General features: G+C 38.7%; 5 protein-coding genes, 1 non-coding gene and 1 pseudogene across 6 annotated transcripts; 1 reads left to right on the top strand and 6 right to left on the bottom strand.

The window, feature by feature from the left end:
• Window positions 1–8,045: 8,045 nt before the first annotated feature.
• On the bottom strand, window positions 8,046–8,877 carry LOC125188351 (protein SMALL AUXIN UP-REGULATED RNA 51-like). Its single transcript, XM_048085137.2, has one exon. It carries the CDS (start codon window positions 8,772–8,774, stop codon window positions 8,460–8,462), a length of 315 nt encoding a protein of 104 aa, XP_047941094.1. The 5' UTR covers window positions 8,775–8,877; the 3' UTR covers window positions 8,046–8,459.
• Window positions 8,878–13,330: 4,453 nt separating this feature from the next.
• Window positions 13,331–16,200, bottom strand: GAS41 (YEATS family protein). The gene is made up of 7 exons (XM_048085136.2): window positions 16,142–16,200; window positions 15,894–16,033; window positions 15,639–15,727; window positions 15,277–15,498; window positions 14,915–15,099; window positions 14,659–14,783; window positions 13,331–13,681 (listed from the first exon to the last, which is right to left on the bottom strand). The coding sequence occupies exons 2-7, from the start codon at window positions 15,993–15,995 to the stop codon at window positions 13,595–13,597; spliced, it is 810 nt and encodes a 269-aa protein (XP_047941093.1). The 5' UTR covers window positions 15,996–16,033; window positions 16,142–16,200; the 3' UTR covers window positions 13,331–13,594.
• A 3,506-nt stretch (window positions 16,201–19,706) lies between these two features.
• Window positions 19,707–20,213, bottom strand: LOC148926823 (auxin-responsive protein SAUR21-like). The gene has a single exon (XM_089058586.1). It carries the CDS (start codon window positions 20,113–20,115, stop codon window positions 19,846–19,848), a length of 270 nt encoding a protein of 89 aa, XP_088914712.1. The 5' UTR covers window positions 20,116–20,213; the 3' UTR covers window positions 19,707–19,845.
• A 1,168-nt stretch (window positions 20,214–21,381) lies between these two features.
• On the bottom strand, window positions 21,382–22,138 carry LOC125187840 (auxin-induced protein 15A-like). The gene has a single exon (XM_048084487.2). It carries the CDS (start codon window positions 21,734–21,736, stop codon window positions 21,470–21,472), a length of 267 nt encoding a protein of 88 aa, XP_047940444.2. The 5' UTR covers window positions 21,737–22,138; the 3' UTR covers window positions 21,382–21,469.
• Window positions 22,139–22,390: 252 nt separating this feature from the next.
• On the bottom strand, window positions 22,391–22,463 carry TRNAA-UGC (transfer RNA alanine (anticodon UGC)). The gene has a single exon. It is a non-coding gene; the product is annotated as a tRNA-Ala (tRNA).
• Window positions 22,464–23,045: 582 nt separating this feature from the next.
• On the bottom strand, window positions 23,046–23,687 carry LOC125187842 (auxin-induced protein 15A-like). The gene has a single exon (XM_048084490.2). The coding sequence runs from the start codon at window positions 23,426–23,428 to the stop codon at window positions 23,162–23,164; it is 267 nt and encodes an 88-aa protein (XP_047940447.1). The 5' UTR covers window positions 23,429–23,687; the 3' UTR covers window positions 23,046–23,161.
• A 228-nt stretch (window positions 23,688–23,915) lies between these two features.
• On the top strand, window positions 23,916–24,646 carry LOC148926822 (auxin-induced protein 6B-like; annotated as a pseudogene).
• Window positions 24,647–26,384: the final 1,738 nt, after the last annotated feature.

Here is a 26,384-nt window from a genome sequence, read left to right as displayed (position 1 = left end):
AAGGATGTGCTACATGTCCCGGACATCCGCAAGAACCTAGTGTCAGGATCAATACTAGTTAATAAGGGGTTTAAACTTGTATTCGAGTCTGATAGGTTTGTTTTGTACAAGTTTGGGACGTCCCTCGGAAAAGGTTATGTAACCGACGGACTTTTCAAGCTTAGTGTGGCTACGCGCCTTGTTCCAAAGCCTTTGGCTAACAATAGTAATAAAGCATCTACTTCCTCTTATTTGACCGAGTCTTCAAATTTGTGGCATTGTAGATTGGGACATGTAAATTCAAAAGCCGTAAAAAGATTAGTAAATTTAGATTTACTAAAGGCAATTGAAGTAGATACCCAAGACAAATGTGAAATATGTCTTGAGGCAAAAATGACTAAGTTACCGTTTCACTCAGTTGAACGAAAAACAAAACCCCTTGAATTAATTCACACGGATGTATGCGATTTAAAGATGGTGCAAACTAGAGGTGGTAAAAAGTACTTTATCACTTTTATAGATGATTGCACAAGATATTGCTATATTTATCTTTTAAGAAGTAAAGATGAAGCAATCGAAGCGTTCAAAAATTATAAGAACGAAGTTGAGAATCAACTTGGTTGTAAAATCAAAGCGATTCGAAGTGATAGAGGAGGCGAGTATGTAGCCCCGTTTGAGGAATTATGCAACGCAAGTGGTATAATTCATCAAACAACTGCTCCATACTCACCACAATCTAATGGTGTAGCGGAACGCAAAAATCGAACTCTAAAAGAGATGATGAATGCGTTACTACTAAGTTCAGGATTACCCCAGAACATGTGGGGGGAGGCTATTTTGACAGCCAACTATATCCTAAACAAAATTCCACTCAAAGGAAAAGATATCACTCCTTATGAATTGTGGAAAGGTAGGAAACCATCCTACAAATACCTCAAAGTGTGGGGGTGTTTGGCGGTGATGGTTCCCCCGCCCAAAGAAGTTACAATTGGCCCTAAAACAGTCGATTGTATCTTCATTGGATATGCACTTAACAGTAGTGCATATAGATTTGTTGTTCACAAGTCTGAAATATCGACTATTACAGTAGGAACAACAATCGAGTCAAGGAATGCCGTATTTCTCGAAAATACATTTCCTTGCAAGGACAAAGAAGAAGTCCCAATCAATTCCGAGACAAGAATTGAAGATGAGGCCACTAGTTCTAAAACAGTGGATGAAGCCACTAGTACTAAATCCGCGGATGAAGAGCCTAAATCGCGCAAGCGAGTGAGACATGATCCAAGTGATGCAGTACTAAGACTTGGTAGTAGGGTCAGAACACCAAAAACGTTTGGTCCTGACTACATTGCTTTTATGTTGGATGAAGAGCCAACGTCAATAAAAGTAGCCTTCGATGGCCCAGACGGGTTACATTGGAGAGAAGCTGTTCAAAGCGAAATTGATTCAATTTTGCTAAACCATACTTGGGAGTTGGTCGATTTGCCCGAAGGTGCGAAACCTTTAGGGTGCAAATGGGTGCTTAAAAGAAAGTTTAAGGCCGATGGAACAGTGGATAAGTATAAAGCCCGATTGGTAGTAAAGAGTTTTAAACAAAAGGAAGGACATGACTTCTTCGATACCTATTCACCTGTAACGAGGATTACATCTATCCGAGTGCTTCTCGCGATTGCTGCATTGCACAATCTTGAGATTCATCAAATGGATGTTAAGACTGCGTTTCTAAATGGTGAACTAGAGGATGAAATCTATATGGAACAACCCGAAGGGTTTGTAGTGCCCGGACAAGAAAAGAAGGTATGCAAACTAGTTAAGTCCCTCTATGGATTAAAACAAGCGCCGTTGCAATGGCTGTTAGAGTTTGTATACTAGAAATCACGTTTCGAGTGATTGAATACTGTAAAACTCTTATTTTATTTTCCAATAAATAAAACAGATTATTTTTGTTATAATGTTGTTATGTTTACATTTAATGGATGTTAATGCATGTTTAAATGTATAAGTTAACTTAACAAAGTCTAAGTCTTTGTTTTAGTAGACCGGTTGTGGGCGTCGTCCACTTTAAGGTAATACGGTCAGTTCTAAACAAAGAAAAAGATGAATTTCACAACCTAGATGGAATTTGACTATCCATCGAGAAAGGTTGCAATGTCAGTCCGCACATTTCTAAGCCTTACTGAAATAAGATGACATTGGTGTGGTAAAGCACTGAACGGATCTAACAGCGAGACTTGCCTTAGGCTATCTACTGAAAGGCGAGGTCTTGATAAATATTTATTTCTTAATCAATGTAGGTTAGCATTGAGCATACGGTATTGATTATGCACTGCTTTGACTTATCAAATGGTGCGGGTTTTTCGTAACCCAATTATCCTGATATATTGGGCAGTGGTGATCGATATCTAGCGGTGCTAGGATTGCTATTATATTGAATCGTGTGCGAGCTGAGTCTCGTGTGATAATGTCCTCAAGAGGAGCGCGAAACAAGGTTTTATTATTCGGAACCTAGCTAGTTGGAGTGTGATTATTCTATGAATAATAAGTAAGCGTTTCATGCTAAGTCCACTCTTGGAATTAATAAGAAGTTAATTAATTAAGTCAATAGCAGATATTAATTAATTAATGGACATTTTAATCTTAAGCACAGGAAATGAAAGTTAAACGGAAACCCGGATTACTTGTAATTTCGGATTTGGATGGGGAGAGTTCAATATTACTTCTGTAGTGGCTGCTCGTAATATTCCAATTATAACTTATATTAAATTGTGGGTTCAATTTAATTAGTAAAACGTAAATTGGATGAGCCCATATCCAAAACCTTCCATAGATCCCTGTCTGGGCCCAAAAGGAACTTAATATAAATAGGAGAATAAAGGAGATAGAAATAACACAATTTTATTTGCTAAAATTTTCGAAAATTTCAGCTCTCACAAGCTGTAGGAATTTTCGAATTCCTCTCCTATTCCAAAAAGGATTTCTTCTGTCTTCTTTATTTAAGTCCTAGTATTCTAGTAAGATCAGCCCACACTGATATTGGGATACAGTTCGGGAACCAGAGAGAAGATTTGTGGTTTAGTACTCAAAGCATCACGTGGAGAAGAAGCTAGCCATCTTCAATTCTTTGGAGAATTAATTAGGTATTTTTCTGCTCCGTAGAAAAGCATGTTTTAGGTTTCAATATTCTTAAAGCATGATTGATTCAAGTTATGAGCATGATACATGTGATAATTACGCGAATAGCTTTTGTCTAAATAATCTGCTAAATAGATCTGATTATTATGTGATTGATTTATTATGCGCCCGCTTCCGCTGCCGGTTCCAACAATGGCACTTGAAGTTTGATAATGTGATGTTATCAAATGGGTTTAAAATCAACGAGTGTGACAAATGTGTCTATATTAAGAGCACTGATAACGGGTACGTTATAGTGTGTCTCTATGTTGATGACATGTTAATCATGGGTAGTAATACTCAAGTGATTAACGAGACAAAAGCCATGTTAAAGAGAAACTTTGACATGAAAGACATGGGTCTAGCCGATGTAATTCTTGGAATGAAAATTCTAAGAATATCCGATGGAATCATCTTAACCCAATCTCATTATGTTGAGAAGATATTGAAGAAATTCAATGCCTATGATGGCGCGCCGGTTAAGACTCCAATTGAACTCAATGTTCACTTGAGCAAAAACAAGGGCGAACCCGTTGCACAAGAAGAATATGCACGGGTCATTGGGTGCATTATGTACTTAACTAATTGCACTCGACCGGACATTGCCTGTGCCGTGAACAAGTTGAGTCGCTACACGAGTAATCCAAGCAAAGAGCATTGGAGAGCTCTTGTAAGGGTTTTGAGATATCTAAAACATACTCAAAATCATAGGCTACACTTTTCGAGATACCCCCCGGTACTTGAAGGGTATTGTGATGCGAATTGGATATCCGACAATAAGGACTCACTTTCAACAAGTGGATACGTCTTTACTATTAGGGGTGGTGCTGTCTCGTGGAAATCCACGAAACAGACATGTATAGCACGTCCAACTATGGAATCAGAATTCATAGCTTTAGATAAAGCTGGGGAAGAAGCCAAATGGCTTAAGAACTTCCTTGAGGATATTCCAGGTTGGTGTAAGCCAGTGCCTCCAGTGTTGATTCACTGTGATAGCCAAGCCGCTATCGGGAGGGCGAACAATGGCTTCTATAACGGCAAGTCTCGACATATTCGACGACGACATAATACCGTGAGACATTTGATCACAACAGGCGTGATTACAATTGACTATGTGAAGTCAATAGATAATCTAGCGGATCCGCTAACCAAAGGGTTAAATCGTGATCAAATGAATAAGTTGCTAGAGGGAATGGGTTTGAAATCCACAAACTAAAGAATTGTCATAGTGGTAACCCAACCATGATGACTGGAGATCCCAAGAACTTGGTTCAATGGGAAAACTAAGCTATGAGAGTTCGTGAGAAACACTTATCGACATCTATTCCCTAAAGAGCAATAGAGTGTTGAAAACTTGCCTTGTGGTGAGGATAAGTCTATGACTTTTAATGATTTCTAAGGATCTCAAGGAGATTGAGTTCTCAAAGAGACCGAGTAGGGCAAGATACTCGAGTAGGAATCACCTATGTAAGTGTGAAGTGTGGCCGCTTCAAATTACACACTTATGAATCCAAAGTGGTGTCCAAGGCCGCAAAGGACACAAAACGTGAGAACGGATAAGGTTGAGGTGTTTAAGTGTTAACACCATTGTCTCGGTGCACGCCGTGGGGGACTAGTTCAAAGCATCGCGCTACTAGGCCGCCTGTGTATCCGATGACGTTGACTATGGAAGGTTCAAAGCTAAAAGCTACCTATCCTTATGCTTATATACCTCTCGAGGGTTGAGCTTGTGTCTGCATGCATTTGCATTTGGCTATTTCCACTCATGTGGGGGATTGTTGGAATCTATGCCCGGTCAATGGACTTTGACCAATTATAATTTCAACGAGACATTTAATTTTGTAAAATTAAATGATATAGCGTCGATCTACGTTCGGAGTAGATGACCGTGGCATATTTATTTTCTCAAATCCGATTCCCGATGAGTGAGAAATAATTATTTAAAGTTGTGCAAAAATTGCAAACTTAATGAGCTATGAGAGGAGATTAGGGAATAATTAAGAGAGTTAATTATCCCACATTGAAAGTTTCAACCTTATTAAACTAGTATTTAATAAGAAGGATTATTACATGTAATAATTATAGTGGACTAAGATGGGCTGTAAGAGCCCACACGCGCGCACACGCGCGCCGCCCGCCCCGCCGCGAGCCTCGAGCCTCGAGCCCGAGCCCGAGCTCGCGCTCGTGCCCGTGCCCGTGCCCGTGTCCTTGTCCTTGTCCTTGTCCTTGGACTTGGATCTTGGCAATTGGTCTTTGGGTGGTCTTTGGGCCTGGTCGTGGGCTTGGTGCTTGGGCCTAGTTGCGGGCTTGGCCCAAGTCTAGTGGGTCTAGTTGTTTTTAGACCACCACCGTTTCCACGTCAACGAGCCAAGCGGGATGCCACCTCGTCAGTATGACACGGTAAGCCAACGTGGCTGACACGTGATAGTCCACGTCGTGAACGAATCTAGAAGCTTCTAGATCAGCCTCTCTAACTCTGAGCGCGTAACGGCTTGTAACGCCCGAACGTTACAGCTCGTAACCGACGACCGTTACGGTCTACCATTAATGACGGCCATTATGGCCGTTGACCCCCTGCAGTGGACTGAGCCTATAAATAGGCTAGCCATTCTAGCATTCTCTACATCAGAAACTAGAATCCACACTCTGCATCATACACTCTCGACCGTGCCCTTGGACTTGGACTTGGACTTGGACTTGGACTTGGACTTGGATCTTGGATCTTGGCAATTGGTCTTTGGGCCTGGTCGTGGGCTTGGTGCTTGGGCCTAGTTGCGGGCTTGGCCCAAATCTAGTGGGTCTAGTTCTTTTTAGACCACCACCGTTTCCACGTCAGCGAGCCAAGCGGGATGCCACCTCGTCAGTATGACACGGTAAGCCAACGTGGCTGACACGTGATAGTCCACGTCGTGAACGAATCTAGAAGCTTCTAGATCAGCCTCTCTAACTCTGAGCGCGTAACGGCTCGTAACCGACGACCGTTACGGTCTACCATTAATGACGGCCATTATGGCCGTTGACCCCCTGCAGTGGACTGAGCCTATAAATAGGCTAGCCATTCTAGCATTCTCTACATCAGAAACTAGAATCCACACTCTGCATCATACACTCTCTCCTCCTTCTGCATTGTTCTTCTGTCGAAGCTCTGCCCTCTCCTCCATCCAGTTCGCCGGAGCTCTGCTGATAGCGGTGCTGCTTCACCAGAGACGTAGCTGTTTTATCTTTGGGGACGAAACGCCAATCCGAAGAGCACTACCGGGGCGTATCTCGTCTTGCGGAAAGAGGACTCCTCGACTTGGCTTTTCCAGTTTATTTGTTTCGAACTTTGTAATTTCGTTTCAGTTACTTAGCTCTTCTATTCCTTCTTGTAATCCTTAAATCTCCAATGGCTTCATCAATCCTATTTTCTTACGGTCGAATTAATATATGCATATATTAAAAAATTACTATATCATAGAAAAACTCACATTGATAATATATTTTTAATGATAAAAAAGGTAAAAAGAAAATGAAATAATTTGGGCTTAGTATATATGGGCTAATAAAGCCTCTAGTTCCTCTTACTTGTGTTTGCCACTATATATCGGCCAATACCAAAAATGAGAAATCCACCACAATTTTCTATAGGGGTAATTATGTCCGAATACATAAAATATTAACTAAAATTTATTAAAATTATGTTGATGATCACTATTAATTATTTGCATTATCCATATCGATTATCTCAAACCTCTTAAATTAAACGAGGCAAATACTACTACAATACACACACGTTGTCTGTATACAGACTGGACTATGTATGACTAGTCTAGACTATCGATGGATGCATATGTACTCCCTCCGTCCTAAGGTATTAGATCAACTTTTCTTTTTGGGATGTCCCAACATATTAGACTCATTTCCTTTTTTAGCAAAAAACATTTATCTTATTTTATTTTCCACCTACTTTTTTCTCTCTTATCTCTCCTACTTTTCCCTCTTTCATACTTTAGTCTCTCCACTTTAATTATTTAAATATCAATTCCTTAAATCATATGCTCAAAAGAAGTGAGTCTAATACTTCGGGACGGAGGGAGTACATGTCAATCTATTTTTTAGACGTGAAATTGTAATACTGACAAAATGCATTCATTTTTTCGGTCTCTTCTTCAACTATGCAGTTTTGTTTTATTCAATTCTACAACTTCTACATTTTTGTGTCGCCTTCTTCTTTTGTTTTTTGTTGCATTGGGCTCTGAAATTTGAGTTTTCCAGCTTCCTGCAGTAACATTAATTTTTTTGACATATGTAGTCTAATTTAGTAATTTATGCAATCATGGTCATGTTAATTATACGTTACAAAGGAAAAAAGTTAAAGATTTAAATAAAGTAAATTTGAGGGCTCAATTGAACAAAATATAGTATAGCGAATATTGGGTTGTACTTGTATCTACTACCTACACACACAGTCACATATCTTTAGCACTGTGCCATACTGTAAAAAAAAAAAAATAGTAATAGTAATTCATTTCTTGTGACAAACACATGTACATACACAAATATACGAATAAAACGGATAGAAATTGGATGCATATATAATTAAAATATACCTCTTCCGTCCCATAAAAATATATACATTTTTCATTTTGGGATGTCCCATAAAAATATCTTATTCTATTTTTGGTAATTTTTCTTTCTTTGTAATAAATTGAGTCTCATTGTCTACTAACAACACTAGCTATAATTATTTTTTCTTTCTATCTCTCTTTTACTTTATGAATTATGTATTAATTCTCGTGCCATCCCAAATGTCCATATTTTTTGGGATGGAAAGAGTAAAATGGAGTAATAGTTAATCTATAACTAAACAACATAAAAGTGAAATCTATATAGTTATTCTCGATTCAACCAAGAAGTCAAGAACATTAAATCCAGTCAAATAAAAAATTCTTGTTTTTTAATGAACATGAAATTCAAGTTTCTCTCTCAATAGTGGTGTAGACAAACAAATTAAATAACACCTCTTCGAGGAAACTAATTAGAACTCCCTTGTTCTTCATAATTACAAATCCAACCCACAAAAAACTCAAATCATTACAAATTTCATGGGCATCTAGGGTTAGATGATCTTCACTAAAAACCCCACAAAATAGGCTTAAAAACATACTCCTCTTAACGAAGAACAAATAAAAAAAAAAGAATATCCCAAACTAAAAAAGAGGGAAAAAAAAGAAAGAGATGTTAAAAAAAGATTTGAAAAAAGCAAGCCCACAAACTTCTCTTGCATGGCTTGCCCTTCCATCTTGACCATCTCTCTCTTTCTCTCTCTCTCATCTAAGCATAGAGGTTAGGGATTGGAAAACCACTTCCTCACAAGGGATAGTGAGGCCCATCTCGTGCCCGAACCCAAATTCCTCCTCGGCTCGTCTGAGGAGGCATTGGAACTCGGGATGGGTCAAAAACGAGATGGGAACGATGTATCTCGTCCTATTCTCGCCCACGTAGACTGCAAAGTGCCCCTTTGGCACGTCCACGGGTAGACCACTCTCGTCGTCTACGATCCTTTTACCCAAACTCGAACACTTCTTCAAGATTTGCTTCAACATAGCCGTTTGAGCCACCTTGTTTTGTTTCTTCATAGCCATTGCTTTGAATTCTTTTTTTTTTTTTGAATTTTTTTGTTGTTGAGAGTGTGTTTAGTGCTTAGGCAAGAAAAGGAGGAATGTGGCGGTGGAGATAGGGAATGAGGGTATTTATGAAGAAATTTAGATGGGGTGGAGTGGACATACCACGGGGATTTAGGGTTGTGAGGAAAATGGGAAAGGACAATGTGGGCCCCAAAACCAGTTGGTGTAGTATCTCATGTTGGCTGCCGTAATAGCAATATGGACCCTTTGAGCTTCATTTTTGTACCCTAATTAGCAAATGATTATTAATAGGATAACTTATTGCTACTATTTGATTTCTCGAACTTGATGTGATTAACTAGTTATAAGTGTTTGGAATCCATAATTGACTTATCTCGTGACGAGGGATTAAAAGTTGACATGACACGCTCATACCATGCTATTTAATTCACTTGAAATACTAGTTCAATAAATATACAGAGATATAACACATTTTGATTTTTAGTTTTTTTATTTGTAATTTGCACCGTTACACAACACACACATAGAAATATGATTTTAAATTAAGATAAAAATCAAAATTGTTGGATGGTGGCCTGAGAACTTGGCTTTCACAGTTGCAATCGGTTTCAGAATTCAACATCAAACTTTCCGAACTAGTTGCTTCCACTTCCAACATTCTGTCTCACAACCGAATATTTTGGCAACCTTCAACTAATATTTTTTATGTGGTTACCATAATTTTCTCCACCATTTATCTTTTATAGAGATTAATTAAATAACAATTTCACCGCTTTTTACAGAGGGTAAAATAAATCAGTTGCAATTACTAAATAATTACTATCAATATATAAAGATACCCACACAAAGTACACATTTTCCTTTTAAAACTTGAATTCATAACCTTTTAATTTGGTTTAGCATAAAAAATATCTCTCTTTCTCTCATCGACACGCACACATAAATACAGAAACCATTTTCCCCAAGAAGATTTTGGTTTTTTCTTGTTGCTGGGCTTGTGATTCTGCTAAGTTATTGTCAGATAAAAACATCACAGTTGCTGCAGTAAAATCCACGTGAAGATGCTTTTTTCAGGTTAATTTTGACCCTTTTTTAAATAAATTTTAACTCTACATAAACAGTGTCCAAATATACAAAACAAACTACTGCAACTGGAAAATATAATCTCATTTGATTAACTAATTAACCGTTAAAATCCGTGGACTATATTTAATATCATTGCTCTTACATTCTTGTCGTATTTGTGAATTTTTACTTCTTGTTTTTCGCAATAATATTTTTTCAGGATCTGGTAATATGCTTATTAAATACTCCCTCTCGATCATATCGATAATTATTGAGGAAATAAAACAGTCGTACTTTCTTGTGTACTTTCATCATTATTTTTTTTAATAATTAAATTGTTCCTTACATATTGAATTAGGCACAATTTATCCCATGTTCTAGTTTTTTTACAATTGCATTTGCTTGTCTTTTACCCTACGTTTGAAAATACAGTGTAGTAGTTTTTTCTGGAGAACTGTAAACTTTATTTATTCCACCCAAAGTGAATCGACATATATAATATATAAATATAATATGATAATAACACTTGTGCAGAAATTTTGGACGCAACATTTGAAATCGACAACCATATTTGATTCCTCTGAAAATCCAAGATTTCACTTCTTCCAATATTACGTGCCAGATCTAACCCTTCAATTAATAATGCTTGATTGCAATTTACTTTGTAATTGTATAAATTAACAATATACTAGTATAATAATGCACATTCGATGTGCCATCTAAACGACCTAATTTTCAACTCCCTCACATGTATTTTAGAACCGGAACTATCTTTTTCAAAATACAGGGGTAGCTTGCGGATGGCTCGTGAAATGACAAAAATACCCTTGACGACCGAGAAGATATCACGCATGATACATAGCTATAATACAACTTGATATGATCGAGGTGTGGTCCTCGTCTCATTAAACAGACTAGAAGGTGTTGAATGAGAACCACTCACAGTCACAGACACTACCCCTCCATGGCTCCATCTCTATGCCCACAGGGAAATGAAAGAAAGCTATATCTGCATGTTCCAAGGCTCAGAAAAACATTTCTAAATAATTTCTAATAATATTAAATGTTGCAATATCTTCTCATTATGTTATATCCCCTCAAGTCCTTGACAGTACATCTTTTTGTATCCTCAAAATTATTCTCTCTCCAAAAGCACTAGGAATTGGGGATCACAGCTCCACCATATCTGTAGTCTCCCCTTTTCACTAATTTATTGCATATAAGAGAGTTCAAGAATGACTTGGGCTATTATATACCATTACAATAGTAAAAATAAATAATACAAACTACTCATAGAAACCATTTAAGTATATACAAAATGGTAGGTAGATCAAGTCTAGCTGAAAATATAATATGGTGGAATCCCATGTTCCAGAAACAGGTGCAGTTAAGGTTTGTGTGTGTGTAATGTAATTTTACCTTACACACTCAGCATGGACACTAAGTGTGTGTGTGTGTGGTGAGGGAAGATGAAAAGAGGGGGATCGCCCGTTAGTGGTCCCTCGAGTATTTTTCTATAGACCAATAAAATTGAGGTGCTCCGAAGGAGAAACTAATACATCAACCGATTTTCCCTTTTAATTCCAAGTAGAAAGTGACATAGAAATCCCTATAGCACATGAAGCCCATGTTACTCTTTCTCTAGAGCTACTTTCTTGGATATTACTCCCAACTACTTGAAACAATTAGCTTAACTCAACTCTTTAAGACAGACCCACCCTCCAAAACAACTCCCAACCCACGTGCTTGGCTCATGCTTGTTGCAAGAAATCCGAGGTAAACCATACATAGAGCAACAAACTAGGAATATAATCAAGTTCTAGATAGAGTCGGGTCACAGATTTTGTAATAAACTAGCAAGAAACAGAATTTAGGGCACGGAAGTAGATAGAAAGAAATTCGTGACGATATACCAGAATGGGTTGCATCTGGAGGGGCCATTATTCAAAGACAACTGGGGCCTAACAACAGCTCAGAAGTCAGAAAGTACTTCATTTCAAAAGACCTTAGAGCACAAGAAGCTTGGATTTCCAACCCATAAGTTGAAAACAATTAATAGATCCCTAGACATGTCATAGCATCTGAGAAACATGAGAATGTGCCAGGGTTATATCAGGGACCCACAAAAATGATATTGAAATCAACTCTAATATTGAAGGATAGTGATCTGTTACCTGAAATGCCGCTCATCAGATGGAGCCTAGCAACAATGAGTAGATGAGTGGAAATGGCACAACATTTAAGTCTATCAATATTTGATGCACAGAAGTTACTCTTTACAGCAAATGCACCAAGACTTCAAAGGAACTCTGAGACATACCAATATGAATGGATGTGATATGGCATGGAAGCTACACATTCCAGTTAATATTTTCATATAACTTATAGTCAGAAGATATGTACTTAAGAAGGCAAAGAAAGATGGTAAGATTAGTAAAAATCTGCAGAAACCATTACGCTGTGAATACCATATACACATTCATATCTTAAGTTTACCAGAAGAGTATCACCTAGGCAGTGGAACGTATATTTACATCTATCGAGCAAATGGCAATTACTTATGACCCCATGGAAGCCTCAGGAACCAATACTTTTAAAAGAATATGGAGCATTCGATATTTGGCACTATGAAGCCCACTGGAAAACATTATCATGTTCAATTCACACTTTGTATTAATGATGCAACTTCCTTGCACCTAGGTTAGTCAAATCCCAAAGTACGATGTCCAGCAAGTTTTCTGATTTGATGTACAGTTCCATTTACAATAATTTCACGGACGGTACAATAGTTAGTACAGGAAGTCCGACATATCAAATCCATGCACGAGGAAACATGCAAAATGTCTCAGTTTTTCCACAGCGCCTATAACACAAGAGAATAGAATGATAACCAATACTTTTCAAATGCACAAGGAAGAACTCAACAATCTACTTTTTCATGAGAAAACATACAGACTAGTAAATACTTATAGCAACAGACATTTTCTTTTCCGGGGGTGGGTAACAGAATAGGTATTATACCAAGAACTGGATCAGAATATCCATAAACACCTCCACATGAACTCAATGATGCAGAATAGGAACAAAACTTATCCAGTTACAGTCCATGCATAGGTAGGTCACTCTAATCGTCTCAGTAAGACAAACTGATTTTTTTAATCAATAAAGATTCGCCTGACTTTTATAGATTTATCATCCCCAACTTAATCAACAGGGTGTGATAGAGAGAGATCACAACCCAACCCACAAGGATAGGGCAAATAATCCTAAAGATACAGATACTTATTCAGTATCATTAGGCACTATGCACGCGCATCAATATGTATAGTAGTTCTACGAATATCATCTCCGTGCAGAACCAAATGTATTGCACTCAGAGCCACTATGAGCTAGCTTCCAACAAAAAAAGGGAAATGAAAATGAAGGAAATCAAAATCTGTTTGCAATATAAATATGTAAGTAAGACTGAATGAACACACACCACAAACTGTTTTAAAGTGTAAGTACATTCTTAATTAAGCTTGAGAAAGACAAATGATTATTTACTGCTTCTCAATGTGAATAAATTGTTATTTTCATCTTGAAAAAACTTGCAGCAAGGAGCTGAAAATGGGAAAGTACAAAATCCCCTTCAGCAGAGCGAACCAAGAGATCAAGGTATCACTCATTATATATGACTGATAAAGAACTCTTAATTTTTAGATTCTCCGTATGGTAAAACCGTAATATCTTTCATGAGATACAATGAACATTTACATATCAGATGCTGTTTTGAGTTGCTGCTGCTGTCCGTCAATCAAACTCAACTGCCGTCTGAGTCTTGCAATATGTCCTTGCACCTAAGCATTCACACAAACTGTCAAAACATGACATTTCTTTCACCACAACAGAAAATGAATATTTGCATGGACATGTGTGTTCAAACTTCAAAGCTCCCATTTCATATAATTAAGATGGGAAAATGGCTAATAATGCACTATTGATTTATTCAAAGATTGCATTATGTGTTATTTGAATCACACAATCCGTAAACATCGAACCTTAGCAACCATGAAAGTGATGGATGACTATTGTTGTTGTAATATAGTACTCCCTCCGTTCCACAGTAATAGAGGCGTTTCGTTTTGAGCACTCATTTTGAAAAAATAATAATAAATAGTTAAGGTGGAGAAAGAGTAAAGTAAGAGAGAGAATATTGTAGATAAGACTCTTCACTACATTATTCTCTCTCTTACTTTACTCTATCTCCACTTTAACTATTTATTATCATTTTTTCAAAACGAGAGCTCAAAACGAAACGCCTCTATTACTGTGGAACAGAGGGAGTATTATTTTGCTTCTATTGAAGGGGCTGCTGGGACACGATTAGCTCCTAAACTGAATTCCCTTTGGCCCAACAATGGAAACAATATACAGCGTCTGATGAAAGTCCATTTGGAGTTATACATATATCTGATATTCTAATTTTTGTCATGCACATTCTTCAAGTATAACGAAGCAGTTTTTATCAAATACTAGGCAGCATGTGAAACCATTTAACTTCTCATTTCTACCTTCATCATTTCCCTTCTATATGTTCAACATTTTACTAGCAAAAGTCAATAAACAAATATCGCACACATCCCACATATTAAATCTTATCATCACTTTAGCTATATACCTTTTGACAGTTTCCATGCTTTAATTCTCTGCTTTTAGTTTTAATTTTTCAAAGAGATAAACTCAATCATTTTAAAGTCAAGATCCACCATCTAAAAAACTTATTAGATCAGATTATTAATATTTCATGTAGATGCCTAAAGTATACTCTTATAACCTGCTCACGAGCTGCAGCAAGTCTTAGCAGCTCATCCGCCTCAGAAAATTTGGAAAACCACTGGTTCAGGGGATTGTGATCTTTGGTGCCACCTCTGTTCCTGTTCTCGAGATCCTCAATAGGTACTGCAAGAACACATTTAAAAATAGCATCTTGAAGCCCAGTGGCGTGGAGCAAAAGATATAGAACGCAAATACCATCATAAAATGCAGTGATAGCAAAACCTTTACTAACCAATGCTATAAGCAGAACTTACCAGGAGGCAAAGTAAAGCCCGCAGGCAGTCTAGGCACAATAACTGCAGGATGATGTTGCAACCTGGCAAAGAGAGCCTCAGAAGGCTCTGAGATAACAACTTCATCATAAGATTCCACAACGACAGGCTTCTTCGTGGATAGCGGACCAGACTCATCCTCAGGATATAACTTCAAATGATGAAACCTATAAACAATTCAAATGACAAAATACAATCTTATTTGAAATTCAATCAAAGAAAGAAGGCTCGAGTTCAAGACTATATATATATATTGTGTGTGAACTATATAGTTGCTAAGACTGGTCACTGGACAGGACTGCTCTTATTCTATACACGTACATGGCATGGAAAAAACAACTCACAAGTGCAACGGCTTATCGGAAACATCACTATGAAAATGAAGGGTGATAGCGATTTCAAATTCACCCCATCCTGATTCTGATAACTCAAAAGGAGGGCTATCAATAATCCTTGTGGGATTATTAAAACTCGAATGCAGCTGAAAAACGGCACGTTTAACCACTACTCCTAGGTCCTCATTGGTTGATCCACGGACATAAACTGTCCATTTATGTGACTGGTACCTAAGAAACACGAAATGAAACAATGCAGAACCAAACCAGAAGTTTATCAAACACTACAAACTTACCAAAATATAGGACTTAAAATGATGAAAAATAGTCAAAGTAAAAATGAGGGAATAAAAAGAAAGAAATACACTTACTCGCTCGCCTTCTTACCAAGCCAAAATGCAATGTTACCATACACAATGGGTACACAAATTTCTGTATCTTTAATCTTTTTAGCCAAATTCTACACAACCAGCAAAAAAAATTACAAATGCTGGATTGAGAAATTCGAAAGAAGATAAGGAACTAAGGACTTCGATTCAACTTCGAGTTTCAATTTAACACCGAATTTTGCTTAGCAATCGAATTATTGGGAAAAAAAAAAAACAATTCATAATAGTGACAATCACCTTTTTTTCACTGTCATCTGAGGATTTAATTATTTTTGTGCGCTGCGATTTTGGCATCGAACCACTGGCATCCGATTGTTCAGCTCCATTCTTCTGAGGCATTTTGCAGTTCGCTGAAAAAACCCCCAATTCTGATCGAGCTGAAAATTAGGGTTTTCAAATTGCAATTAGATCGAATGTACGAATGTACGGAGAACGATAGAGTAACCCGGATCTATCTAGATTAGCTCTGCTACGGCAAGGTTCACCTTTAGGCAACCTATCGACCAATGCTAGTCAGCCAAATTTATTTGCGATTTAATATTGCTGTTTATTGTTTATGGATTGGAAACCATCCTCAGATTAAATAATGGTAATATAGGAATTTTAGAGCATTACCAGTGGCAATAGGCCAGCCATAGGTCAGTCACACCACTCTCTTTTCCTGCCACGTCATTATTTTAATCAAATAGGTTAGTCTAAGGCCAGCCACAGGCTAGCCGCAATAAAAACAATTCAAAAACAACTACATTTACAGAATTAAATTTACGATAAATTACGGAATTAAATTTATGAGACATATACGGGAAAATTTATTCATTTCATTAAAAAAAAAGGTACATAGATAAAAAGAATACATGATTTTTTAAAAAAAACGGACTTTCACACACGAGCCTCGCCGCTCTCTACTCCTCATCGTCGCCGCTGTCCTCGCCGCCGCCACCCGGGGTATTTGAGCCCGCGTCTGAGCCCCCCACCTGTGCCCTCGTGGCATCCAAATCCACCTACATGTTCTCGAGCATCGATTGAAGAAACCTCTTCTCCGTGGGGTCAGTTGCGACCCTCCACTCTTGGAAGACCTTATACATCCGTTCCTCCGTTTTTTGACACGAGAATAAGGTGTACGCGCGTGGGGGGGTGCCGAGATGACCTCCTGGGGCGATAGGGGGGATCCTCCCCTCGCTGCCCGTTGCGCCCGCTTTTGGCCAACCGGGCGAGGGCGACGAGCAAAGGATGGAGGGGACGGAAACTCCTCAGCATCCGAGGGGAGGTCGTGGGATCCGCCGATGCTGCCGCTGTAATCGCCGGAATAGTTCAGCCTCTGCTTCTTCGGCCACCCAGCGTCGTACCCCGCCCGAAACTTCTCGAAGTCCTTCAGCACCAGATAGCATTCCCAGAAGGTGAACTCCTTATAAGTCCTCGGCAAGGGGAACTGACTCTCCGCTATCCTCCGGGCGTCCTCCTCAGTCTGCCCACCAGTTAGCATGCGGAGGGCGTTGGTGTACAACCTCGAAAATCGGCCGACCGCTGCCCTGATGCGTTCCCACCCCTTCCGGCACTCCTCCTCGCTGTAGTCCTTTCTGTGCGGGCAGTTCCTCCTGTAGGCTGCTCTAATCTTAGCCCACATGTTGACGATCCGCTGGTTGTTCGCAACCAGCGGATCGTCGCAAATCGACAACCACGCCTTGGCCACGCCGACGTACTCATCCTCCGTTCACTTCCTCCGCGTGGGGATGTCGTGAACAGCGGGCTGCGACGACTCGCCGACCACCTTGCTCTTCCCCTTGGTCTTCTTCTTCTTCTTCGGCGCGGCCCGACCCGCTGGAACGGGAGTGTCCGGCTCCCCGATATCGATCCCTATCTCATGCAATGACAAAAGGTCGTCCCCAGTAAACTGCGTCTCCACTTGGGTCGACGTGTGAGACGAAGCCGTCATAAAATCAAGAGAGGGATGATTGACCGTGTCCACCCCCCCGGTGACCCCTGCATCCCGGGATGCATACCGGGCTGCATCCCTCCCTGCCATACCGGCATCATCCCCATCATCTGTTGTAGCATCTGCTGCTGCATCTGGGGCATACCTCCCCACCCCGGCGTTGCCCGCCCGCCGCCCGACATCCCCCACTGCATCCCCCCATCATCCCCATCAACTGTTGCCAAAGGACGTTAAACCCTTGGCCCATCTGCCCACCCATCTGGCCCCATCCAGATCCCACAGGTACCGTGGGAGTCTGAGATCCGCTCGTCGCCGGACTGAACTCGTTGTTGTTGTCCATCGCTCGATGTGGCTCTTGTACAGAAATTTAGAGAAAGAGAAAACTCGTTAAAACAAGTGGTGCAAATGAAAATGAAACTAAAATCGCGTATATATAGTTTTTTAAAAAAAAAATTTAAAAAAAATGAAAAATGGGCGCTGGCCGATCGGCACGCCACAATGGCATGGCGGCCAGCGCATCGGCGAGCGCCCTCAAATCGGCGTGCGCTTGCCGGTTTCTACGCCGAAATGCGGTTGGCCGTTTCCAATAATTCGGCTAGCGACGCGAATGGGCTAGCCGGTGGGCTAGCCGCTATTGGAGATGTTTAGTGAAAGCCTAATATTTTTTATATGAATCTCGATTAAGTTAGAAGCTCAAGTTGCCATGTGTGTATTAAATATTCATAGCAAAGGAAATAAATGGCTGGTTAATTTGCAAGGATTATTAGTTTTACTTTTGGAATGTGTTAGAGAACATGGTATCGAGTATCCTTTCACTGCAATTTTTTTATAAAAGTATGATGTGATTCATGTGAATATATAGGATGTACTATGTGATAAGTTAGTCGTTTCGAAATTTGAATCGAACTTGAGAGTTATTTTTAGTTGTGAGAATCGTGAAAAGTATTATCCAAATGATTATGTTCACTCGAATAATAATCTAGTACTACATGTACAAAATTTGAAAGGAATAACAAAAAAAAAGTAATTTTCCCCTAAATCCTAGCTTGTGCCCTCATCAACTAAGCTCATGTAAGGCAAGATGTGAGATCAATGGACAAGTGCTCAGTGCAAGGAATGGTGAGGCCGCCCATAGGGTGATTGAACCCGAGTTCTTCTTCAACTCAAAACAACACTGTTGATGAAACGATGTCCGGTTCAAGTACGGCAATGGAATAACAAAGCACTTCTTTTCATTCTCCCCACGTAGACAGCCAAATGCGATACCGATATTTTCTCGGATGATGGACACCTTCTAAGCATGTGAATTGCCATAGTATCTATATAACAAAGTAGATTTAGTAGTGAAGTAAACTATGTGAATGTTTTGTGAAGCTTAGAAAATCTTGAAATGGAGTGGTGAAGAAGAGGCATTTTAGAGAAACATAAGCACATGAAGATTGAAATGTTAATATTTTATTAGCTCTAAGGCTACTTGGAGTATATGGTTTTGTTGTTGATGAGAATCCTGTTTCCTACCAAAAACATCATAGAAACCCTGTGTTTGATTTTGTAAATAACATGTCGTTTTAGATGAGTCAGAAATAATGCAGATTCCTTGTTTCTTGCAGAGGGTATTTAGATTAGATGAAGATTTTTTGTCTGATTTGAGATTCTGCCAGTTTGTGTATCTGACACCTAGCATAGAAACTAAGAATGTGTACTAATTTAAGGAATGATTTATAATTTTTGTTAGATGATGTATGCATGAGTTTTCCTAGCTTGTCAAGTGTGAATTCATGAGTAGATACAATAGGAATTTGTGAGATTCTTGGCTTGTAAAATTTGTGAGGTCAAGAGAAAATTTGGAAAGGGACCATACAAATAAATAGAGTAGAAACATTCACATCAGATATCAAGATTCACATGGATCTGTCTCTTATTTTTCCAAAATATAATACCAAAGTTAAAAATTTTAAATTTCTAATGCTTGAGAGAGACTTGGCTTGTAAAAGGTTGCATATAGAAACATGACTTATAACAGATGAATTAAAATAGCTTATGCCAAATAATGACATTTGTGCTACTAATTCTTTGTTTGTTTGTAGAAAGTTGCACAAGAAAATATGACTTGTAAGTTGTAACTGTTGAAATCAAAGCATCTCATACCAAAGAATGATCTCCAAAAATGAATCAGTAATCTTTACATTTCTTTTCCTACTAAAAGAGTATTTACGTTTCTACTTCTTCTAAGAAATAATTATAAAACTGTGATCCTCATGCTCTGCTCAATTGGGATGTTAGATTGAGGAACAAATCCTCGCTGCAAGGGATGGTGAGGCCACCGGTTGGATGATGGAACCCGAATTCTTCCTCTGCTTGGAGCAGCAGTTGTTGAAAGGAGGGGTGGTTCAAGTACGACACAGGGATAACAAACCGTCTCTTCTCATTCTCTCCAACGTAGACAGCACAGTGCCCCTTTGGAACCTCAGCTGATCTCCTCTCGTTGGATAGAGTTCGTCTCAGCATTTGGCGAATGGCCACCATTGTTATTGTTGTATGAATTAATGATTTTTTTCTTCTAAAATGTGTGAAAACTTGCAGAAATTTAAGTGATTTTTGCTCAATGTGTTGGTTGTGATGATCAAGAAATGTAATGTATATATAGGTGAAACTAAAAGGCTAATTCTTGAAACAAGAAAAAATAAAGGAACATAAGCACATAAGGAATCACATGGTTTGTCTTAGAATCATTTGCTTTTGAGTGATCAAGAATCATTGTTTCCTACCAACTCTAGCAGCACGGTCCTCGGCAATGGCCCTACTTTGGCAAGCTGGTACCAACATTTGATGCCTTATTTCAATGAATCTGCTCATCTCTCAAAATCTACGAGGCCGGCCCACCATGTGAGCTCGGCTGTAATGAAACTCTTCCTGCTAAACCGATACTGATAATTAACATACGGGAAGGTGTCAGCCCGAGTGGTTAGGTTGCTGCAAGCCTGCAAGACTTATAAAAACATAGAAATATCATGTTTAGACAATGAATGAGATTTGCTAACTCATTTTTTATTAGTTCTGGTGATTTTCTTCTTCTAGATTTAGAAACATAAGCACATGATTTTGTATTTTAGTCATCACATGCTGATTTTGAGGCAGCAATAATATGTGGTGATAGAGAGCCATGCTATGCTACCAACTTAGCCCTAAGATGACTACGATTGATCCTCACACCGCCTTACTTTTATTCGGATCAACTAGCAAATCGGAACTGCAAAATTTCAACCATTTCATATTTTGGAGAAATCAGCAACTCTGTTTCTTGAAAAAGGCTTAAAAAATATTCAGCCTTTCAAAAAGATTAGTAAAATTTGAAAGCTCTTTTGCAATGAAATTGTTACTGTTCTTTATCTGCTTTTCATGACAGCAGTTTTTCAGGATTTCAAAGTGCAGAATCGATGCATAAATACAAATACTCAATAAAAGAAAATAATTTATTATGTAGCAGTAAAAAAATTGAAACCAAATGATTTTTCATGTGTCATCAATAGATTGTAATTTTGCTGCAGAAAAATAATATCTGTAAAAAAGACTAGTTCTACAAAACTGTGTTCCTCTACAACACAGATCAGCTGAGGCTCGATGTGAAATCAATGAAACTTTATTCAGTTTAATGATAGAATCTCTATTTATCAAATTAAATCACATGATTTTCATTATTCTAACAGCATCCAACCTTATTTAGTTTCTGTTGCAAGTTTATCAGAAGATTTTGGTTGTTTAAGAGATCCATATGAATGAAGGAAACATAAGTTTCTCAAGAATATACATTTCTATGTATTCTCATTGATTACATTTTCTAATCTACAAAATTCTACTTCTAAAACACTATTGCTATAAATCATCTTCTGCTCAAACCATAGATGAAATCTACAAATAAATCCTCGCTGCAAGGGATGGTGAGGCCACCCATCGGGTGATTGAACCCGAATTCTTCCTCCGCTTGATAAAGCAATTCTTGAAACGAAGGATGGTTCAAGTAGGAGACTGGAATCACAAAGCGCTTCTTTTCATTATCACCGACATAGACGGCAACATGGCCTTTTGGAACTTCAGCGGACTTTCTTTCATTGGACAAAGAACGTCTTAGAATCTGGCGAATGGCCATTGTATGAACCTTTTTTGAAGTTAGAATGAGATGAGGAGTTATGAAAATGTTCTACTCAAGTCAGAGACGAGATCAGCGAACAGATCCTCGCTGCAAGGGATGGTTAGGCCTCCCATTGGATGACTGAAAGCCTGATGCAAAAGCTCTTGAAACGAGGAATGGTTCAAGTACGACACTGGGATCACATAACGCTTCTTTTCATTCTGTCCGACATAGACAGCAAAGTGCCCCTTTGGGACTTCAGATCGTCTCAGAATATGGCGAATGGCCATTGTTTATACAATGTGAAAACTTGCTTTGTTGTGATGGAAGTAAGTGAGAGATGAGAAAAAGGCTCTGAAGTGTTGTATGATATTTTTGTTTGGTGATTTTTAATCCAAAAAACTTGTTGTATATCTTCAAATAAAATTGAGTGGTTAACATGTGTATGTGCATCTTTGAAACACAGCACATGGATGTGTGTATGGATAGTTTGAATGATTTTTAGTGATGATGGATTGAGTTTGTGTTGCTATGATTCAACACAAGTAGTCTTGTAAGACTGTAAAGACCATATGATGTAGGGGCCTTGTGCTTTCCAACAAACTAGCAATTTGGGCTGGGCCGGGCTGACTGGTATGAATTGGGCCCATAACCGAAAAAAGAAAAGGAAAATGGAGATGCGGGGGATCGAACCCCGTGCCTCTCGCATGCAAAGCGAGCGCTCTACCATTTGAGCTACATCCCCATCCTGAAAATTTTTCTTAGAAATTGAATTACAATTAATAGAGTCATTGAATCGAAAAATCAACTAAGCTAGGCACATAATAATAAAAACAATCTTAAATTGTGACCTTTCTTGTATCCAAAGAGGTTAGTGTAATGTAGAGTAACAAAGCAATGAGATTAATCTTAACAGTATAAGATATGAACGGATGTATCATGTATGCAGAAACAGATATCGAACATAAACTTGAATTTTGATGAGGAAAAATTTGTTTACTTGGAGAAAACTTGACTACTATTACCTTGTTTAGCAGCTTTGAGAGATGAAAGCATCAACACGAATGTCTTTCTCTTTTTTCATATTAGTTCATACGACAATCCCGGTAGATGGATCAAAAAGTTAAGTATATTTAAACACTCGTTCAATGTTCGTAGGTACTTGAATTACACTGTGAATCAAGATTGATGAATCACATGATTCTGTATTCTCACACTCAATTGTGTTGATTTCATTGAGGCAAATGAAAATGAGTTTTAAGACTTAACAACACCCAAACTGATTTCATTTCTTTTGAAGATTTTGGTTGTTTAAGAAAAACATGGATTTAAGGTAACAAAAGTTTCTCAATGATATATTTCATATACTCTCATTAGATACAATTTATAAGAGCTTCTAATCTAGTCTACAAAATTCTACTCCTAAAACAGTAATGCTACATATCATCTTCTGCTCAAACCAGAGATGAAATCTACAAATAAGTCCTCGCTGCAAGGGATGGTGAGTCCACCCATCGGGTGATTGAACCCGAATTCTTCCTCAGCCTGGCACAACAGTTCTTGAAATGAAGGATGGTTCAAGTACGTGACTGGAATCACAAAGCGCTTCTTTTCATTATCACCGACATAGACTGCAACATGGCCTTTTGGAACTTCAGCCGACCTTCTTTCGTTGGATAAAGAACGTCTTAGAATCTGGCGAATGGCCATTGTATGAACCTTTTTTGAAGTTAGAATGAGAAGAATAGTTATTATGAAGGAAATCAAAAATCAAGAAAGATAATGAATGTATTGAAGGTTGTTGCTGGTTGGACTTGAGAAATGTGTTATATATAGATGCACAAGAAATGCTGTGTCCCTTTGGAAATCACAGAAATGTTGACAAATGCAGGCTTTGACGTTTGAAGAAACACAAGCACATGATAATTCACATGGAATTTTTGATGAATTGAATGCATTGTTTGTTTGTTGCCATAGTTGGTAGGGTAGAATTATATCACAAATCCATGTGATGGTGCTTTTAACTTAGTCCCATTTTGCATACCTACCTGTGTTTTCTTCTGTCCATAGAAGCAAAAACGTCTTAAATTATGGCTTTTCTTTTGTCCAAATTTCATTATGTGGCCATGGCTTGTTGCCATAATAGTTGGTTAGATAACATTATCTCACCACATATATCTTGTTGCTTCAAGAAAATCCCAACACAAATCCATGTGCTTATGCTTTCAACTTAGGCATCATGCCCCATTCGCATATCTACTTGTTCTCTTCATTTTTCATTTCGATATACCATTTCTGAAAGTCTATATATACATAACAAATTTCTTCACTGCAGCCATCATCAACTCTTTCACCATATAAACTTGAGATTCTCTCCCACAAAAATTTTCTCATTTCAGCTCTGTTTTAAACACGAATGGCCGTGCGACAAATGCTGAGACGGTCTTTATCTAGCGAGAGAAGATCATCTTCCTCAAGAAATGAGGTCTCAAAGGGCCATGTTGCTGTCTATGTCGGGAGAGTGAGAATAAGCGTTTTGTTATTCCACTCTCGTACTTGAACCACCCCTCGTTTCAAGAATTACTGTTTCAAGCTGAGGAAGAATTCGGGTTCCATCACCCCATGGGCGGCCTCACCATCCCTTGCAGCCAGGACACATTATTGACGTTGTCTCTAGCTTGAGAAGCACATGATATATACTTAGCATTATTTTAGGAAAAAGCACATTTTTGTAGATCAGACTTTAGAAATGTATGTAGTGACAAGAATGAATATACTTAGCCATTTTCGATGCAAAAGTATTGTGTTTTTTCTTGAAAGGATGAGCTAAAAAATCCGTCTCCACGGATTTCTTGAACTTCCATAATCTTAAACTTGTAATCGATATGAAAGAAGTTTAGATGCTATTATCACTCAAACATATATGCATTTGTCTGAACCGATTCAAGAAAAGATTACGGCTGTGACTTCAAAAATGTAATTGTATATATTCTAGAATAAAGTCCAAAATTGGTCATCTACACTTGTCTGTAAAGACTTTTTGATCCTACACTTTAGGTGTATAGCTTCTGGTCCTAAACAGTATGTCTTGGTCCATATTCTCAGCAGCCTAGCCGTGGCATAAAAGGGACAGCCAGAGCAGGGGAAGGGAAGAATGAGAGGGACATGGGAAATGGGTGTGGAGAGATAAGGTGTTGAGCTTTTCTTCACTCTCACTGCAGCTGGTGTCCGAGGGATCAGGAGTTGGGAGAGATGGATAGAGGGAGTGTTATATATGTAACCATGAATCAGCAGGTGACACGTGGAAGATGAGGTGTCAAAGTTGCTGACTGGATTTGTTGAGTTGGTTAAACTCATTCCAACGATGCATATATAAGAAAGGAATAAGCTGCAGAGTTTTCAGTTAGAATACACACACATCATCAAACACATCATAAAGAGGGGAAGAAGCATCGACAAGAGAGAGTTTTTTGATTCTTCATGAGAGTTGGAGAGTTGATACTCATTTGTACTGTGCGATTCTTGAGTGAAGAAGTGTATGAGAGTTGTAATCTGATATCATAGTGAATTTTCTCCTCTGTCCGTGGACGTAGGCTCATTGAGCCGAACCACGTAATTCGTCGTGCATCTTCACTTGCTTTCTTGGTTTTCTTGTTTCAATCGCAAGCTCCTACTTCAACAAGTGGCGCCGTCTGTGGGAATCGTAGAAGAGAGCTGGGCGATTGCAATTGTTTTTTTCTGATTTTGGGGCTGATTTCCTTTTCTGCACGCCATCTGTTTGAAGAATGGCTACAACAAGTTATGACACAGAAAAGTTCTCTGGTAAGAATGACTTTGGGCTATGGCGCATCAAGATGCGGGCTATTCTCATTCAGCAAGGTCTAGGAGATGCTATCAAGACACCGAGCAAGGACCAGCCCGATGAAGTGCTTGATGAGAAGGCAAAAATCAAGAAGCAAGAAACCATGGAAAAGACACATAGCTTGATCATTCTTTGCCTTGCTGATAATGTGCTACGGGAAGTCTCGAAAGAGACCACTGCAGCAGGTATCTGGTCTAAACTCGAGTCCCTTTACATGACCAAGTCTTTGGCAAATCGATTGTTCATGAAGCAGAGACTCTATTCATATAAGTTCTTGGAAGATAGAACCATCAGTGAGCAACTGGATGAGTTCAATAAGGCAGTGGATGACTTGGAAAATGTTGATGTGAAACTTGAAGATGAAGACAAGGCCATCATTTTACTTAATGCCCTGCCGAAGAGTTTTGATCACCTACGAGATGCCATGCTCTATGGCAGGCAAAACACAATAACTCTTGAGGAGGTTCAGTGTGCACTCAGATCAAGGGAATTGAGGAAGGCCAGCTCTGTGCCGGAGTCAAACAATCAGGCTCTAAACATCAACAAGCCAAAGGGAAAGAAAAAGAAATTCAATGCTCCCTACAAACCTCAGAATCATAAGAAAGAGGTGACAGGAAAAGAAACTAGAAGCTGCCACTATTGCAAGAAGCCGGGACACTTAAAAAAGGACTGCTATTCTTGGAAGAAAAAGCAGAATGAAGAAAACCATCAAGTCCAGAATCAAGCAGATGTGGTTGAAGATTTGGAGGTTGGTCAGGTTCTAAATGTTGTAGGTGGAGGAATAGAGCACTCTTGGATCATGGA

The sequence above is a fragment of the Salvia hispanica genome, chromosome 5, assembly GCF_029641045.1.
Source record: "Salvia hispanica isolate PSC_SH4W2 chromosome 5, Shi_PSC_v1, whole genome shotgun sequence".
In the NCBI taxonomy this organism is placed as follows: Eukaryota; Viridiplantae; Streptophyta; class Magnoliopsida; order Lamiales; family Lamiaceae; genus Salvia; species Salvia hispanica.
The sequence above is the reverse complement of the archived record's forward strand: the minus strand, read 5'-3'. Positions and strand labels throughout refer to the sequence as shown.